This window comes from Oncorhynchus gorbuscha, unplaced genomic scaffold (assembly GCF_021184085.1).
Source record: "Oncorhynchus gorbuscha isolate QuinsamMale2020 ecotype Even-year unplaced genomic scaffold, OgorEven_v1.0 Un_scaffold_1370, whole genome shotgun sequence".
In the NCBI taxonomy this organism is placed as follows: Eukaryota; Metazoa; Chordata; class Actinopteri; order Salmoniformes; family Salmonidae; genus Oncorhynchus; species Oncorhynchus gorbuscha.
Genome location: NW_025746164.1, coordinates 58,827 through 75,342, shown reverse-complemented (window position 1 = coordinate 75,342; position 16,516 = coordinate 58,827). Strand labels below are relative to the sequence as shown.

Sequence of the window (16,516 nt, the reverse complement as noted above, 5' to 3'; positions counted from 1 at the left end):
TAACCGTGGTAAGATTAATTATAACTCTGGGAGAACTAGTTATAACCATGGTAAGACTAGTTATAACCATGGTAAGACTAGTTATAACCATGGTAAGACTAGTTATAACCATGGTAAGACTAGTTATAACCGTGGTAAGACTAGTTATAACCGTGGTAAGACTAGTTATAACCATGGTAAGATTAATTATAACTCTGGGAGAACTAGTTATAACCATGGTAAGACTAGTTATAACCATGGTAAGATTAATTATAACTCTGGGAGAACTAGTTATAACCGTGGTAAGACTAGTTATAACCATGGTAAGACTAGTTATAACCATGGTAAGATTAATTATAACTCTGGGAGAACTAGTTATAACCATGGTAAGATTAATTATAACTCTGGGAGAACTAGTTATAACCGTGGTAAGATTAATTATTACATTTACATTTAAGTCATTTAGCAGACGCTCTTATCCAGAGCGAGCGTTGTTGTGTCTCAGTGGTTCCAGGCTGTGTTGTGTTGTGTCCCAGTGGTTCCAGGCTGTGTTGTGTTGTCTCAGTGGTTCCAGGCTGTGCTGGGTAAAGAGGTAGTCTAACAGCTGTGTTGTCTCAGTGGTTCCAGGCTGTGTTGTGTCTCAGTGGTTCCAGGCTGTGTTGTGTTGTGTCCCAGTGGTTCCAGGCTGTGTTGTGTTGTGTCTCAGTGGTTCCAGGCTGTGTTGTGTCTCAGTGTTTCCAGGCTGTGTTGTGTTGTGTCCCAGTGGTTCCAGGCTGTGTTGTCTCAGTGGTTCCAGGCTGTGTTGGGTAAAGAGGTAGTCTAACAGCTGTGTTGTCTCAGTGGTTCCAGGCTGTGTTGTGTTGTGTCTCAGTGGTTCCAGGCTGTGTTGTGTCTCAGTGGTTCCAGGCTGTGCTGGGTAAAGAGGTAGTCTAACAGCTGTGTTGTCTCGGTGGTTCCAGACTGTGTTGTGTTGTGTCTCAGTGGTTCCAGGCTGTGTTGTGTCTCAGTGGTTCCAGGCTGTGCTGGGTAAAGAGGTAGTCTAACAGCTGTGTTGTCTCAGTGGTTCCAGACTGTGTTGTGTTGTGTCTCAGTGGTTCCAGGCTGTGTTGTGTCTCAGTGGTTCCAGGCTGTGTTGTGTTGTGTCTCAGTGGTTCCAGGCTGTGTTGTGTTGTGTCTCAGTGGTTCCAGGCTGTGTTGTGTTGTGTCCCAGTGGTTCCAGGCTGTGTTGTGTTGTCTCAGTGGTTCCAGGCTGTGCTGGGTAAAGAGGTAGTCTAACAGCTGTGTTGTCTCAGTGGTTCCAGGCTGTGTTGTGTTGTGTCCCAGTGGTTCCAGGCTGTGCTGTGTTGTCTCAGTGGTTCCAGGCTGTGTTGTGTTGTGTCCCAGTGGTTCCAGGCTGTGCTGTGTTGTCTCAGTGGTTCCAGGCTGTGTTGGGTAAAGAGGTAGTCTAACAGCTGTGTTGTCTCAGTGGTTCCAGGCTGTGCTGTGTTGTGTCCCAGTGGTTCCAGGCTGTGTTGTGTGTTGTCTCAGTGGTTCCAGGCTGTGTTGTGTTGTGTCTCAGTGGTTCCAGGCTGTGTTGTGTTGTGTCTCAGTGGTTCCAGGCTGTGTTGTGTCTCAGTGGTTCCAGGCTGTGTTGTGTGTTGTCTCAGTGGTTCCAGGCTGTGCTGTGTTGTGTCTCAGTGGTTCCAGGCTGTGCTGTGTTGTGTCTCAGTGGTTCCAGGCTGTGTTGTGTTGTGTCTCAGTGGTTCCAGGCTGTGCTGTGTTGTGTCTCAGTGGTTCCAGGCTGTGCTGTGTTGTGTCCCAGTGGTTCCAGGCTGTGTTGTGTTGTGTCTCAGTGGTTCCAGGCTGTGTTGTGTTGTGTCTCAGTGGTTCCAGGCTGTGCTGTGTTGTGTCCCAGTGGTTCCAGGCTGTGTTGTGTGTTGTCTCAGTGGTTCCAGGCTGTGTTGTGTTGTGTCTCAGTGGTTCCAGGCTGTGCTGGGTAAAGAGGTAGTCTAACAGCTGTGTTGTCTCAGTGGTTCCAGGCTGTGTTGTGTTGTGTCTCAGTGGTTCCAGGCTGTGTTGTGTTGTGTCTCAGTGGTTCCAGGCTGTGTTGTGTTGTGTCCCAGTGGTTCCAGGCTGTGTTGTGTGTTGTCTCAGTGGTTCCAGGCTGTGTTGTGTGTTGTCTCAGTGGTTCCAGGCTGTGTTGTGTGTTGTCTCAGTGGTTCCAGGCTGTGTTGGGTTGTGTCTCAGTGGTTCCAGGCTGTGTTGTGTTGTGTCTCAGTGGTTCCAGGCTGTGTTGTGTTGTCTCAGTGGTTCCAGGCTGTGTTGTGTTGTGTCTCAGTGGTTCCAGGCTGTGTTGTGTTGTATCTCAGTGGTTCCAGGCTGTGTTGTGTTGTGTCTCAGTGGTTCCAGGCTGTGTTGTGTTGTATCTCAGTGGTTCCAGGCTGTGTTGTGTTGTGTCTCAGTGGTTCCAGGCTGTGTTGTGTCTCAGTGGTTCCAGGCTGTGTTGTGTTGTGTCTCAGTGGTTCCAGGCTGTGTTGTGTTGTGTCTCAGTGGTTCCAGGCTGTGTTGTGTGTTGTCTCAGTGGTTCCAGGCTGTGTTGTGTTGTGTCTCAGTGGTTCCAGGCTGTGTTGTGTTGTGTCTCAGTGGTTCCAGGCTGTGTTGTGTTGTGTCTCAGTGGTTCCAGGCTGTGTTGTGTCTCAGTGGTTCCAGGCTGTGTTGTGTTGTGTCTCAGTGGTTCCAGGCTGTGTTGTGTTGTGTCTCAGTGGTTCCAGGCTGTGTTGTATCTCAGTGGTTCCAGGCTGTGTTGTGTTGTGTCTCAGTGGTTCCAGGCTGTGTTGTGTCTCAGTGGTTCCAGGCTGTGTTGTGTCTCAGTGGTTCCAGGCTGTGCTGGGTAAAGAGGTAGTCTAACAGCTGTGTTGTCTCAGTGGTTCCAGGCTGTGTTGTGTTGTGTCTCAGTGGTTCCAGGCTGTGTTGTGTTGTGTCCCAGTGGTTCCAGGCTGTGCTGTGTTGTGTCCCAGTGGTTCCAGGCTGTGTTGTGTGTTGTCTCAGTGGTTCCAGGCTGTGTTGTGTTGTGTCTCAGTGGTTCCAGGCTGTGCTGGGTAAAGAGGTAGTCTAACAGCTGTGTTGTCTCAGTGGTTCCAGGCTGTGTTGTGTTGTGTCTCAGTGGTTCCAGGCTGTGTTGTGTTGTGTCTCAGTGGTTCCAGGCTGTGTTGTGTTGTGTCCCAGTGGTTCCAGGCTGTGTTGTGTGTTGTCTCAGTGGTTCCAGGCTGTGTTGTGTGTTGTCTCAGTGGTTCCAGGCTGTGTTGTGTTGTGTCTCAGTGGTTCCAGGCTGTGTTGTGTTGTGTCTCAGTGGTTCCAGGCTGTGTTGTGTTGTGTCTCAGTGGTTCCAGGCTGTGTTGTGTTGTCTCAGTGGTTCCAGGCTGTGTTGTGTTGTGTCTCAGTGGTTCCAGGCTGTGTTGTGTCTCAGTGGTTCCAGGCTGTGTTGTGTCTCAGTGGTTCCAGGCTGTGTTGTGTTGTGTCTCAGTGGTTCCAGGCTGTGTTGTGTCTCAGTGGTTCCAGGCTGTGCTGTGTTGTGTCTCAGTGGTTCCAGGCTGTGTTGTGTTGTGTCTCAGTGGTTCCAGGCTGTGTTGTGTCTCAGTGGTTCCAGGCTGTGTTGTGTCTCAGTGGTTCCAGGCTGTGTTGTGTTGTGTCTCAGTGGTTCCAGGCTGTGCTGTGTTGTCTCAGTGGTTCCAGGCTGTGTTGTGTTGTGTCTCAGTGGTTCCAGGCTGTGCTGGGTAAAGAGGTAGTCTAACAGCTGTGTTGTCTCAGTGGTTCCAGGCTGTGTTGTGTTGTCTCAGTGGTTCCAGGCTGTGCTGTGTTGTCTTAGTGGTTCCAGGCTGTGTTGTGTTGTGTCTCAGTGGTTCCAGGCTGTGCTGGGTAAAGAGGTAGTCTAACAGCTGTGTTGTCTCAGTGGTTCCAGGCTGTGCTGTGTTGTCTTAGTGGTTCCAGGCTGTGTTGTGTTGTGTCTCAGTGGTTCCAGGCTGTGCTGGGTAAAGAGGTAGTCTAACAGCTGTGTTGTCTCAGTGGTTCCAGGCTGTGTTGTGTGTTGTCTCAGTGGTTCCAGGCTGTGCTGTGTTGTCTCAGTGGTTACAGGCTGTGTTGTGTTGTGTCTCAGTGGTTCCAGGCTGTGCTGTGTTGTCTCAGTGGTTCCAGGCTGTGCTGGGTAAAGAGGTAGTCTAACAGCTGTGTTGTCTCAGTGGTTCCAGGCTGTGTTGTGTTGTGTCTCAGTGGTTCCAGGCTGTGCTGTGTCCCAGTGGTTCCAGGCTGTGTTGTGTGTTGTCTCAGTGGTTCCAGGCTGTGCTGTGTTGTCTCAGTGGTTCCAGGCTGTGTTGTGTTGTGTCTCAGTGGTTCCAGGCTGTGCTGGGTAAAGAGGTAGTCTAACAGCTGTGTTGTCTCAGTGGTTCCAGGCTGTGTTGTGTTGTGTCTCAGTGGTTCCAGGCTGTGTTGTGTTGTGTCTCAGTGGTTCCAGGCTGTGTTGTGTTGTGTCCCAGTGGTTCCAGGCTGTGTTGTGTGTTGTCTCAGTGGTTCCAGGCTGTGTTGTGTGTTGTCTCAGTGGTTCCAGGCTGTGTTGTGTTGTGTCTCAGTGGTTCCAGGCTGTGTTGTGTTGTGTCTCAGTGGTTCCAGGCTGTGTTGTGTTGTGTCTCAGTGGTTCCAGGCTGTGTTGTGTTGTCTCAGTGGTTCCAGGCTGTGTTGTGTTGTGTCTCAGTGGTTCCAGGCTGTGTTGTGTCTCAGTGGTTCCAGGCTGTGTTGTGTCTCAGTGGTTCCAGGCTGTGTTGTGTTGTGTCTCAGTGGTTCCAGGCTGTGTTGTGTCTCAGTGGTTCCAGGCTGTGCTGTGTTGTGTCTCAGTGGTTCCAGGCTGTGTTGTGTTGTGTCTCAGTGGTTCCAGGCTGTGTTGTGTCTCAGTGGTTCCAGGCTGTGTTGTGTCTCAGTGGTTCCAGGCTGTGTTGTGTTGTGTCTCAGTGGTTCCAGGCTGTGCTGTGTTGTCTCAGTGGTTCCAGGCTGTGTTGTGTTGTGTCTCAGTGGTTCCAGGCTGTGCTGGGTAAAGAGGTAGTCTAACAGCTGTGTTGTCTCAGTGGTTCCAGGCTGTGTTGTGTTGTCTCAGTGGTTCCAGGCTGTGCTGTGTTGTCTTAGTGGTTCCAGGCTGTGTTGTGTTGTGTCTCAGTGGTTCCAGGCTGTGCTGGGTAAAGAGGTAGTCTAACAGCTGTGTTGTCTCAGTGGTTCCAGGCTGTGCTGTGTTGTCTTAGTGGTTCCAGGCTGTGTTGTGTTGTGTCTCAGTGGTTCCAGGCTGTGCTGGGTAAAGAGGTAGTCTAACAGCTGTGTTGTCTCAGTGGTTCCAGGCTGTGTTGTGTGTTGTCTCAGTGGTTCCAGGCTGTGCTGTGTTGTCTCAGTGGTTACAGGCTGTGTTGTGTTGTGTCTCAGTGGTTCCAGGCTGTGCTGTGTTGTCTCAGTGGTTCCAGGCTGTGCTGGGTAAAGAGGTAGTCTAACAGCTGTGTTGTCTCAGTGGTTCCAGGCTGTGTTGTGTTGTGTCTCAGTGGTTCCAGGCTGTGCTGTGTCCCAGTGGTTCCAGGCTGTGTTGTGTGTTGTCTCAGTGGTTCCAGGCTGTGCTGTGTTGTCTCAGTGGTTCCAGGCTGTGTTGTGTTGTGTCTCAGTGGTTCCAGGCTGTGCTGTGTCCCAGTGGTTCCAGGCTGTGTTGTGTGTTGTCTCAGTGGTTCCAGGCTGTGCTGTGTTGTGTCTCAGTGGTTCCAGGCTGTGCTGTGTTGTCTCAGTGGTTCCAGGCTGTGTTGTGTGTTGTCTCAGTGGTTCCAGGCTGTGTTGTGTGTTGTCTCAGTGGTTCCAGGCTGTGCTGTGTTGTGTCTCAGTGGTTCCAGACTGTGCTGGGTAAAGAGGTAGTCTAACAGCTGTGTTGTCTCAGTGGTTCCAGGCTGTGTTGTGTTGTGTCTCAGTGGTTCCAGGCTGTGTTGTGTTGTGTCTCAGTGGTTCCAGGCTGTGCTGTGTTGTGTCTCAGTGGTTCCAGGCTGTGTTGTGTTGTGTCTGTGGTTCCAGGCTGTGTTGTGTTGTCTCAGTGGTTCCAGGCTGTGTTGTCTCAGTGGTTCCAGGCTGTGTTGTGTTGTGTCTCAGTGGTTCCAGGCTGTGTTGTGTTGTGTCTCAGTGGTTCCAGGCTGTGTTGTGTCTCAGTGGTTCCAGGCTGTGTTGTGTGTTGTCTCAGTGGTTCCAGGCTGTGCTGTGTTGTGTCTCAGTGGTTCCAGGCTGTGCTGTGTTGTGTCTCAGTGGTTCCAGGCTGTGTTGTGTTGTGTCTCAGTGGTTCCAGGCTGTGCTGTGTTGTGTCTCAGTGGTTCCAGGCTGTGCTGTGTTGTGTCCCAGTGGTTCCAGGCTGTGTTGTGTTGTGTCTCAGTGGTTCCAGGCTGTGTTGTGTTGTGTCTCAGTGGTTCCAGGCTGTGCTGTGTTGTGTCCCAGTGGTTCCAGGCTGTGTTGTGTGTTGTCTCAGTGGTTCCAGGCTGTGTTGTGTTGTGTCTCAGTGGTTCCAGGCTGTGCTGGGTAAAGAGGTAGTCTAACAGCTGTGTTGTCTCAGTGGTTCCAGGCTGTGTTGTGTTGTGTCTCAGTGGTTCCAGGCTGTGTTGTGTTGTGTCTCAGTGGTTCCAGGCTGTGTTGTGTTGTGTCCCAGTGGTTCCAGGCTGTGTTGTGTGTTGTCTCAGTGGTTCCAGGCTGTGTTGTGTGTTGTCTCAGTGGTTCCAGGCTGTGTTGTGTGTTGTCTCAGTGGTTCCAGGCTGTGTTGGGTTGTGTCTCAGTGGTTCCAGGCTGTGTTGTGTTGTGTCTCAGTGGTTCCAGGCTGTGTTGTGTTGTCTCAGTGGTTCCAGGCTGTGTTGTGTTGTGTCTCAGTGGTTCCAGGCTGTGTTGTGTTGTATCTCAGTGGTTCCAGGCTGTGTTGTGTTGTGTCTCAGTGGTTCCAGGCTGTGTTGTGTTGTATCTCAGTGGTTCCAGGCTGTGTTGTGTTGTGTCTCAGTGGTTCCAGGCTGTGTTGTGTCTCAGTGGTTCCAGGCTGTGTTGTGTTGTGTCTCAGTGGTTCCAGGCTGTGTTGTGTTGTGTCTCAGTGGTTCCAGGCTGTGTTGTGTGTTGTCTCAGTGGTTCCAGGCTGTGTTGTGTTGTGTCTCAGTGGTTCCAGGCTGTGTTGTGTTGTGTCTCAGTGGTTCCAGGCTGTGTTGTGTCTCAGTGGTTCCAGGCTGTGTTGTGTTGTGTCTCAGTGGTTCCAGGCTGTGTTGTGTTGTGTCTCAGTGGTTCCAGGCTGTGTTGTATCTCAGTGGTTCCAGGCTGTGTTGTGTTGTGTCTCAGTGGTTCCAGGCTGTGTTGTGTCTCAGTGGTTCCAGGCTGTGTTGTGTCTCAGTGGTTCCAGGCTGTGCTGGGTAAAGAGGTAGTCTAACAGCTGTGTTGTCTCAGTGGTTCCAGGCTGTGTTGTGTTGTGTCTCAGTGGTTCCAGGCTGTGTTGTGTTGTGTCCCAGTGGTTCCAGGCTGTGCTGTGTTGTGTCCCAGTGGTTCCAGGCTGTGTTGTGTGTTGTCTCAGTGGTTCCAGGCTGTGTTGTGTTGTGTCTCAGTGGTTCCAGGCTGTGCTGGGTAAAGAGGTAGTCTAACAGCTGTGTTGTCTCAGTGGTTCCAGGCTGTGTTGTGTTGTGTCTCAGTGGTTCCAGGCTGTGTTGTGTTGTGTCTCAGTGGTTCCAGGCTGTGTTGTGTCTCAGTGGTTCCAGGCTGTGTTGTGTTGTGTCTCAGTGGTTCCAGGCTGTGTTGTGTTGTGTCTCAGTGGTTCCAGGCTGTGTTGTATCTCAGTGGTTCCAGGCTGTGTTGTGTTGTGTCTCAGTGGTTCCAGGCTGTGTTGTGTTGTGTCTCAGTGGTTCCAGGCTGTGTTGTGTTGTCTCAGTGGTTCCAGGCTGTGTTGTGTTGTGTCTCAGTGGTTCCAGGCTGTGTTGTGTCTCAGTGGTTCCAGGCTGTGTTGTGTCTCAGTGGTTCCAGGCTGTGTTGTGTTGTGTCTCAGTGGTTCCAGGCTGTGTTGTGTCTCAGTGGTTCCAGGCTGTGCTGTGTTGTGTCTCAGTGGTTCCAGGCTGTGTTGTGTTGTGTCTCAGTGGTTCCAGGCTGTGTTGTGTCTCAGTGGTTCCAGGCTGTGTTGTGTCTCAGTGGTTCCAGGCTGTGTTGTGTTGTGTCTCAGTGGTTCCAGGCTGTGCTGTGTTGTCTCAGTGGTTCCAGGCTGTGTTGTGTTGTGTCTCAGTGGTTCCAGGCTGTGCTGGGTAAAGAGGTAGTCTAACAGCTGTGTTGTCTCAGTGGTTCCAGGCTGTGTTGTGTTGTCTCAGTGGTTCCAGGCTGTGCTGTGTTGTCTTAGTGGTTCCAGGCTGTGTTGTGTTGTGTCTCAGTGGTTCCAGGCTGTGCTGGGTAAAGAGGTAGTCTAACAGCTGTGTTGTCTCAGTGGTTCCAGGCTGTGCTGTGTTGTCTTAGTGGTTCCAGGCTGTGTTGTGTTGTGTCTCAGTGGTTCCAGGCTGTGCTGGGTAAAGAGGTAGTCTAACAGCTGTGTTGTCTCAGTGGTTCCAGGCTGTGTTGTGTGTTGTCTCAGTGGTTCCAGGCTGTGCTGTGTTGTCTCAGTGGTTACAGGCTGTGTTGTGTTGTGTCTCAGTGGTTCCAGGCTGTGCTGTGTTGTCTCAGTGGTTCCAGGCTGTGCTGGGTAAAGAGGTAGTCTAACAGCTGTGTTGTCTCAGTGGTTCCAGGCTGTGTTGTGTTGTGTCTCAGTGGTTCCAGGCTGTGCTGTGTCCCAGTGGTTCCAGGCTGTGTTGTGTGTTGTCTCAGTGGTTCCAGGCTGTGCTGTGTTGTCTCAGTGGTTCCAGGCTGTGTTGTGTTGTGTCTCAGTGGTTCCAGGCTGTGCTGTGTCCCAGTGGTTCCAGGCTGTGTTGTGTGTTGTCTCAGTGGTTCCAGGCTGTGCTGTGTTGTGTCTCAGTGGTTCCAGGCTGTGCTGTGTTGTCTCAGTGGTTCCAGGCTGTGTTGTGTGTTGTCTCAGTGGTTCCAGGCTGTGTTGTGTGTTGTCTCAGTGGTTCCAGGCTGTGCTGTGTTGTGTCTCAGTGGTTCCAGACTGTGCTGGGTAAAGAGGTAGTCTAACAGCTGTGTTGTCTCAGTGGTTCCAGGCTGTGTTGTGTCTCAGTGGTTCCAGGCTGTGTTGTGTTGTGTCTCAGTGGTTCCAGGCTGTGTTGTGTTGTGTCTCAGTGGTTCCAGGCTGTGTTGTGTGTTGTCTCAGTGGTTCCAGGCTGTGTTGTGTTGTGTCTCAGTGGTTCCAGGCTGTGTTGTGTTGTGTCTCAGTGGTTCCAGGCTGTGTTGTGTCTCAGTGGTTCCAGGCTGTGTTGTGTTGTGTCTCAGTGGTTCCAGGCTGTGTTGTGTTGTGTCTCAGTGGTTCCAGGCTGTGTTGTATCTCAGTGGTTCCAGGCTGTGTTGTGTTGTGTCTCAGTGGTTCCAGGCTGTGTTGTGTCTCAGTGGTTCCAGGCTGTGTTGTGTCTCAGTGGTTCCAGGCTGTGCTGGGTAAAGAGGTAGTCTAACAGCTGTGTTGTCTCAGTGGTTCCAGGCTGTGTTGTGTTGTGTCTCAGTGGTTCCAGGCTGTGTTGTGTTGTGTCCCAGTGGTTCCAGGCTGTGCTGTGTTGTGTCCCAGTGGTTCCAGGCTGTGTTGTGTGTTGTCTCAGTGGTTCCAGGCTGTGTTGTGTTGTGTCTCAGTGGTTCCAGGCTGTGCTGGGTAAAGAGGTAGTCTAACAGCTGTGTTGTCTCAGTGGTTCCAGGCTGTGTTGTGTTGTGTCTCAGTGGTTCCAGGCTGTGTTGTGTTGTGTCTCAGTGGTTCCAGGCTGTGTTGTGTTGTGTCCCAGTGGTTCCAGGCTGTGTTGTGTGTTGTCTCAGTGGTTCCAGGCTGTGTTGTGTGTTGTCTCAGTGGTTCCAGGCTGTGTTGTGTTGTGTCTCAGTGGTTCCAGGCTGTGTTGTGTTGTGTCTCAGTGGTTCCAGGCTGTGTTGTGTTGTGTCTCAGTGGTTCCAGGCTGTGTTGTGTTGTCTCAGTGGTTCCAGGCTGTGTTGTGTTGTGTCTCAGTGGTTCCAGGCTGTGTTGTGTCTCAGTGGTTCCAGGCTGTGTTGTGTCTCAGTGGTTCCAGGCTGTGTTGTGTTGTGTCTCAGTGGTTCCAGGCTGTGTTGTGTCTCAGTGGTTCCAGGCTGTGCTGTGTTGTGTCTCAGTGGTTCCAGGCTGTGTTGTGTTGTGTCTCAGTGGTTCCAGGCTGTGTTGTGTCTCAGTGGTTCCAGGCTGTGTTGTGTCTCAGTGGTTCCAGGCTGTGTTGTGTTGTGTCTCAGTGGTTCCAGGCTGTGCTGTGTTGTCTCAGTGGTTCCAGGCTGTGTTGTGTTGTGTCTCAGTGGTTCCAGGCTGTGCTGGGTAAAGAGGTAGTCTAACAGCTGTGTTGTCTCAGTGGTTCCAGGCTGTGTTGTGTTGTCTCAGTGGTTCCAGGCTGTGCTGTGTTGTCTTAGTGGTTCCAGGCTGTGTTGTGTTGTGTCTCAGTGGTTCCAGGCTGTGCTGGGTAAAGAGGTAGTCTAACAGCTGTGTTGTCTCAGTGGTTCCAGGCTGTGCTGTGTTGTCTTAGTGGTTCCAGGCTGTGTTGTGTTGTGTCTCAGTGGTTCCAGGCTGTGCTGGGTAAAGAGGTAGTCTAACAGCTGTGTTGTCTCAGTGGTTCCAGGCTGTGTTGTGTGTTGTCTCAGTGGTTCCAGGCTGTGCTGTGTTGTCTCAGTGGTTACAGGCTGTGTTGTGTTGTGTCTCAGTGGTTCCAGGCTGTGCTGTGTTGTCTCAGTGGTTCCAGGCTGTGCTGGGTAAAGAGGTAGTCTAACAGCTGTGTTGTCTCAGTGGTTCCAGGCTGTGTTGTGTTGTGTCTCAGTGGTTCCAGGCTGTGCTGTGTCCCAGTGGTTCCAGGCTGTGTTGTGTGTTGTCTCAGTGGTTCCAGGCTGTGCTGTGTTGTCTCAGTGGTTCCAGGCTGTGTTGTGTTGTGTCTCAGTGGTTCCAGGCTGTGCTGTGTCCCAGTGGTTCCAGGCTGTGTTGTGTGTTGTCTCAGTGGTTCCAGGCTGTGCTGTGTTGTGTCTCAGTGGTTCCAGGCTGTGCTGTGTTGTCTCAGTGGTTCCAGGCTGTGTTGTGTGTTGTCTCAGTGGTTCCAGGCTGTGTTGTGTGTTGTCTCAGTGGTTCCAGGCTGTGCTGTGTTGTGTCTCAGTGGTTCCAGACTGTGCTGGGTAAAGAGGTAGTCTAACAGCTGTGTTGTCTCAGTGGTTCCAGGCTGTGTTGTGTTGTGTCTCAGTGGTTCCAGGCTGTGTTGTGTTGTGTCTCAGTGGTTCCAGGCTGTGCTGTGTTGTGTCTCAGTGGTTCCAGGCTGTGTTGTGTTGTGTCTGTGGTTCCAGGCTGTGTTGTGTTGTCTCAGTGGTTCCAGGCTGTGTTGTCTCAGTGGTTCCAGGCTGTGTTGTGTCTCAGTGGTTCCAGGCTGTGTTGTGTCTCAGTGGTTCCAGGCTGTGTTGTGTCTCAGTGGTTCCAGGCTGTGTTGTGTTGTGTCTCAGTGGTTCCAGGCTGTGCTGTGTTGTCTCAGTGGTTCCAGGCTGTGTTGTGTTGTGTCTCAGTGGTTCCAGGCTGTGCTGGGTAAAGAGGTAGTCTAACAGCTGTGTTGTCTCAGTGGTTCCAGGCTGTGTTGTGTTGTCTCAGTGGTTCCAGGCTGTGCTGTGTTGTCTTAGTGGTTCCAGGCTGTGTTGTGTTGTGTCTCAGTGGTTCCAGGCTGTGCTGGGTAAAGAGGTAGTCTAACAGCTGTGTTGTCTCAGTGGTTCCAGGCTGTGCTGTGTTGTCTTAGTGGTTCCAGGCTGTGTTGTGTTGTGTCTCAGTGGTTCCAGGCTGTGCTGGGTAAAGAGGTAGTCTAACAGCTGTGTTGTCTCAGTGGTTCCAGGCTGTGTTGTGTGTTGTCTCAGTGGTTCCAGGCTGTGCTGTGTTGTCTCAGTGGTTACAGGCTGTGTTGTGTTGTGTCTCAGTGGTTCCAGGCTGTGCTGTGTTGTCTCAGTGGTTCCAGGCTGTGCTGGGTAAAGAGGTAGTCTAACAGCTGTGTTGTCTCAGTGGTTCCAGGCTGTGTTGTGTTGTGTCTCAGTGGTTCCAGGCTGTGCTGTGTCCCAGTGGTTCCAGGCTGTGTTGTGTGTTGTCTCAGTGGTTCCAGGCTGTGCTGTGTTGTCTCAGTGGTTCCAGGCTGTGTTGTGTTGTGTCTCAGTGGTTCCAGGCTGTGCTGTGTCCCAGTGGTTCCAGGCTGTGTTGTGTGTTGTCTCAGTGGTTCCAGGCTGTGCTGTGTTGTGTCTCAGTGGTTCCAGGCTGTGCTGTGTTGTCTCAGTGGTTCCAGGCTGTGTTGTGTGTTGTCTCAGTGGTTCCAGGCTGTGTTGTGTGTTGTCTCAGTGGTTCCAGGCTGTGCTGTGTTGTGTCTCAGTGGTTCCAGACTGTGCTGGGTAAAGAGGTAGTCTAACAGCTGTGTTGTCTCAGTGGTTCCAGGCTGTGTTGTGTTGTGTCTCAGTGGTTCCAGGCTGTGTTGTGTTGTGTCTCAGTGGTTCCAGGCTGTGCTGTGTTGTGTCTCAGTGGTTCCAGGCTGTGTTGTGTTGTGTCTGTGGTTCCAGGCTGTGTTGTGTTGTCTCAGTGGTTCCAGGCTGTGTTGTCTCAGTGGTTCCAGGCTGTGTTGTGTCTCAGTGGTTCCAGACTGTGTTGTGTTGTGTCTCAGTGGTTCCAGGCTGTGTTGTGTCTCAGTGGTTCCAGACTGTGTTGTGTTGTGTCTCAGTGGTTCCAGGCTGTGTTGGGTAAAGAGGTAGTCTAACAGCTGTGTTGTGTCCCAGTGGTTCCAGGCTGTGTTGTGTTGTGTCTCAGTGGTTCCAGGCTGTGTTGTGTCCCAGTGGTTCCAGGCTGTGTTGTGTTGTGTCCCAGTGGTTCCAGGCTGTGTTGTGTCCCAGTGGTTCCAGGCTGTGTTGTGTTGTGTCCCAGTGGTTCCAGGCTGTGTTGGGGAAAGAGGACATCCTGCCAGACTCAGTGAGGACCCTGATCAACACCAACTATGATCCAGTCTATCAGTTACACCAGGCCTTCCTCAAGGAGGTGGAGCAGAGGCTGCAGCAGTGGTGAGGAGTGTGTGTGTGTGTGTGTGTGTGTGTGTGTGTGTGTGTGTGTGTGTGTGTGTGTGTGTGTGTGTGTGTGTGTGTGTGTGTGTGTGTGTGTGTGTGTGTGTGTGTGTGTGTGTACGTCCAGGTTTTCAGCACCGCTCTTCAGTGAGTCACTACAGCAGCCGGTCATACAGGACTGATCATCATCAGAGACCCCTGGTGGACGGCCCATCAGAGACCCCTGGTGGACGACCCATCAGAGACCCCTGGTGGACGACCCATCAGAGACCCCTGGTGGACGGCCCATCAGAGACCCCTGGTGGACGACCCATCAGAGACCCCTGGTGGACGACCCATCAGAGACCCCTGGTGGACGACCCATCAGAGACCCCTGGTGGACGACCCATCAGACCCCTGGTGGACGACCCATCAGAGACCCCTGGTGGACGGCCCATCAGAGACCCCTGGTGGACGACCCATCAGAGACCCCTGGTGGACGACCCATCAGAGACCCCTGGTGGACGACCCATCAGACCCCTGGTGGACGACCCATCAGAGACCCCTGGTGGACGACCCATCAGAGACCCCTGGTGGACGACCCATCAGAGACCCCTGGTGGACGACCCATCAGAGACCCCTGGTGGACGACCCATCAGAGACCCCTGGTGGACGGCCCATCAGAGACCCCTGGTGGACGGCCCATCAGAGACCCCTGGTGGACGGCCCATCAGAGACCCCTGGTGGACGGCCCATCAGAGACCCCTGGTGGACGGCCCATCAGAGACCCTGGTGGACGACCCATCAGAGACCCCTGGTGGACGACCCATCAGAGACCCCTGGTGGACGACCCATCAGACCCCTGGTGGACGACCCATCAGAGACCCCTGGTGGACGACCCATCAGAGACCCCTGGTGGACGACCCATCAGAGACCCCTGGTGGACGACCCATCAGAGACCCCTGGTGGACGACCCATCAGAGACCCTGTGGAACACTGAGAGGACAGACCTAGTGAATACTGCTCCTCTGAGAGGACAGACCTAGTGAATACTGCTCCTCTGAGAGGACAGACCTAGTGAATACTGCTCCTTAGAGGACAGACCTAGTGAATACTGCTCCTTAGAGGACAGACCTAGTGAATACTGCTCCTCTGAGAGGACAGACCTAGAGAATACTGCTCCTCTGAGAGGACAGACCTAGTGAATACTGCTCCTCTGAGAGGACAGACCTAGTGAATACTGCTCCTCTGAGAGGACAGACCTAGTGAATACTGCTCCTCTGAGAGGACAGACCTAGTGAATACTGCTCCTTAGAGGACAGACCTAGTGAATACTGCTCCTTAGAGGACAGACCTAGTGAATACTGCTCTGAGAGGACAGACCTAGTGAATACTGCTCCTCTGAGAGGACAGACCTAGTGAATACTGCTCCTCTGAGAGGACAGACCTAGTGAATACTGCTCCTCTGAGAGGACAGACCTAGTGAATACTGCTCCTCTGAGAGGACAGACCTAGTGAATACTGCTCCTCTGAGAGGACAGACCTAGTGAATACTGCTCCTCTGAGAGGACAGACCTAGTGAATACTGCTCCTCTGAGAGGACAGACCTAGTGAATACTGCTCCTCTGAGAGGACAGACCTAGTGAATACTGCTCCTCTGAGAGGACAGACCTAGTGAATACTGCTCCTCTGAGAGGACAGACCTAGTGAATACTGCTCCTCTGAGAGGACAGACCTAGTGAATACTGCTCCTCTGAGAGGACAGACCTAGTGAATACTGCTCCACTACCCCATCTGGTGGTGGAGCTGTGTAACTACGCCGATTAGCTCAGTGTTCTCTAGTAGGTACATGTGGCACATCTTCATGTGGGTTGGAGAATCTCAGGAATGCAGTCTACGTGTCATAACTCTCTCAACGACTCACAGGAAGGGTTTGATCTTCTCCCGGGGATTGATGCTTCTCAGCTGTTAATCACGCTGTTGCAATGTGGTTTCAATTAGAGATGGACAGATGGGTAACTGAATGAGTGATGTTGTCTCTCCACTTGCCCCTCACTATGGTGTCACTGAGAGAGGAAACACTGTCTGTCTGTCTCCTGCAGGGTTAGGCTTAGCAGCAGGTCACCATGTTGTCTCTCCACTTGCCCCTCACTATGGTGTCACTGAGAGAGGAAACACTGTCTCCTGCAGGGTTAGGCTTAGCAGCAGGTAACCCTGTTGTCTCTCCACTTGCCCCTCACTATGGTGTCACTGAGAGAGGAAACACTGTCTGTCTGTCTGCTGCAGGGTTAGGCTTAGCAGCAGGTCACCATGTTGATTTCTCTCTGTCACCAGGGAGGGGCGGTCCAACGCCCACGTTAAAGGAGACTACCAGCGTGTGGGTGACGTCATGCTGAAGAACATTCAGGGGTTAAAGGTACAGTAGACGTGGATATCGTTCCCTTCAACATGTCCTCAGAGTAATGACCTGTGGGTGATGTCATGCTCCTCTCTCTCTAACCCCTACATCTTCTACCTAACCTACCCCTCTCCTCTCTCTCTAACCCCTACATCTTCTACCTAACCTACCCCTCTCCTCTCTCTCTAACCCCTACATCTTCTACCTAACCTACCCCTCTCCTCTCTCTCTAACCCCTACATCTTCTACCTAACCTACCCCTCTCCTCCCTCTCTAACCCCTACATCTTCTACCTAACCTACCCCTCTCCTCTCTCTCTATCCCCTACATCTTCTACCTAACCTACCCCTCTCCTCTCTCTAACCCCTACATCTTCTACCTAACCTACCCCTCTCCTCTCTCTCTAACCCCTACATCTTCTACCTAACCTACCCCTCTCCTCTCTCTCTAACCCCTACATCTTCTACCTAACCTACCCCTCTCCTCTCTCTCTAACCCCTACATCTTCTACCTAACCTACCCTCTCCTCTCTCTCTAACCCCTACATCTTCTACCTAACCTACCCCTCTCCTCTATCTCTAACCCCTACACCTTCTACCTAACCTACCCCTCTCCTCTCTCTCTAACCCCTACATCTTCTACCTAACCTACCCCTCTCCTCTCTCTCTAACCCCTACATCTTCTACCTAACCTACCCCTCTCCTCTCTCTCTAACCCCTACATCTTCTACCTAACCTACCCCTCTCCTCTCTCCCTAACCCCTACATCTTCTACCTAACCTACCCCTCTCCTCTCTCTCTAACCCCTACATCTTCTACCTAACCTACCCCTCTCCTCCCTCTCTAACCCCTACATCTTCTACCTAACCTACCCCTCTCCTCTCTCTATAACCCCTACATCTTCTACCTAACCTACCCCTCTCCTCTCTCTCTCTAACCCCTACATCTTCTACCTAACCTACCCCTCTCCTCTCTCTCTAACCCCTAC

The 16,516-nt window shown here is 52.1% G+C and overlaps 1 protein-coding gene across 1 annotated transcript in view; it reads left to right on the top strand.

Moving 5' to 3' along the window:
- LOC124022402 (FERM, ARHGEF and pleckstrin domain-containing protein 1-like) overlaps positions 1–16,516 on the top strand; it is a 93,749-nt gene that overhangs the window by 36,724 nt on the left and 40,509 nt on the right. The window contains exons 11-12 of the mRNA XM_046337338.1: positions 13,019–13,152; positions 15,466–15,547. Of these exons, the coding sequence (XP_046193294.1) occupies positions 13,019–13,152; positions 15,466–15,547 (216 nt within the window). The remainder of the gene's footprint in view (positions 1–13,018; positions 13,153–15,465; positions 15,548–16,516) is intronic.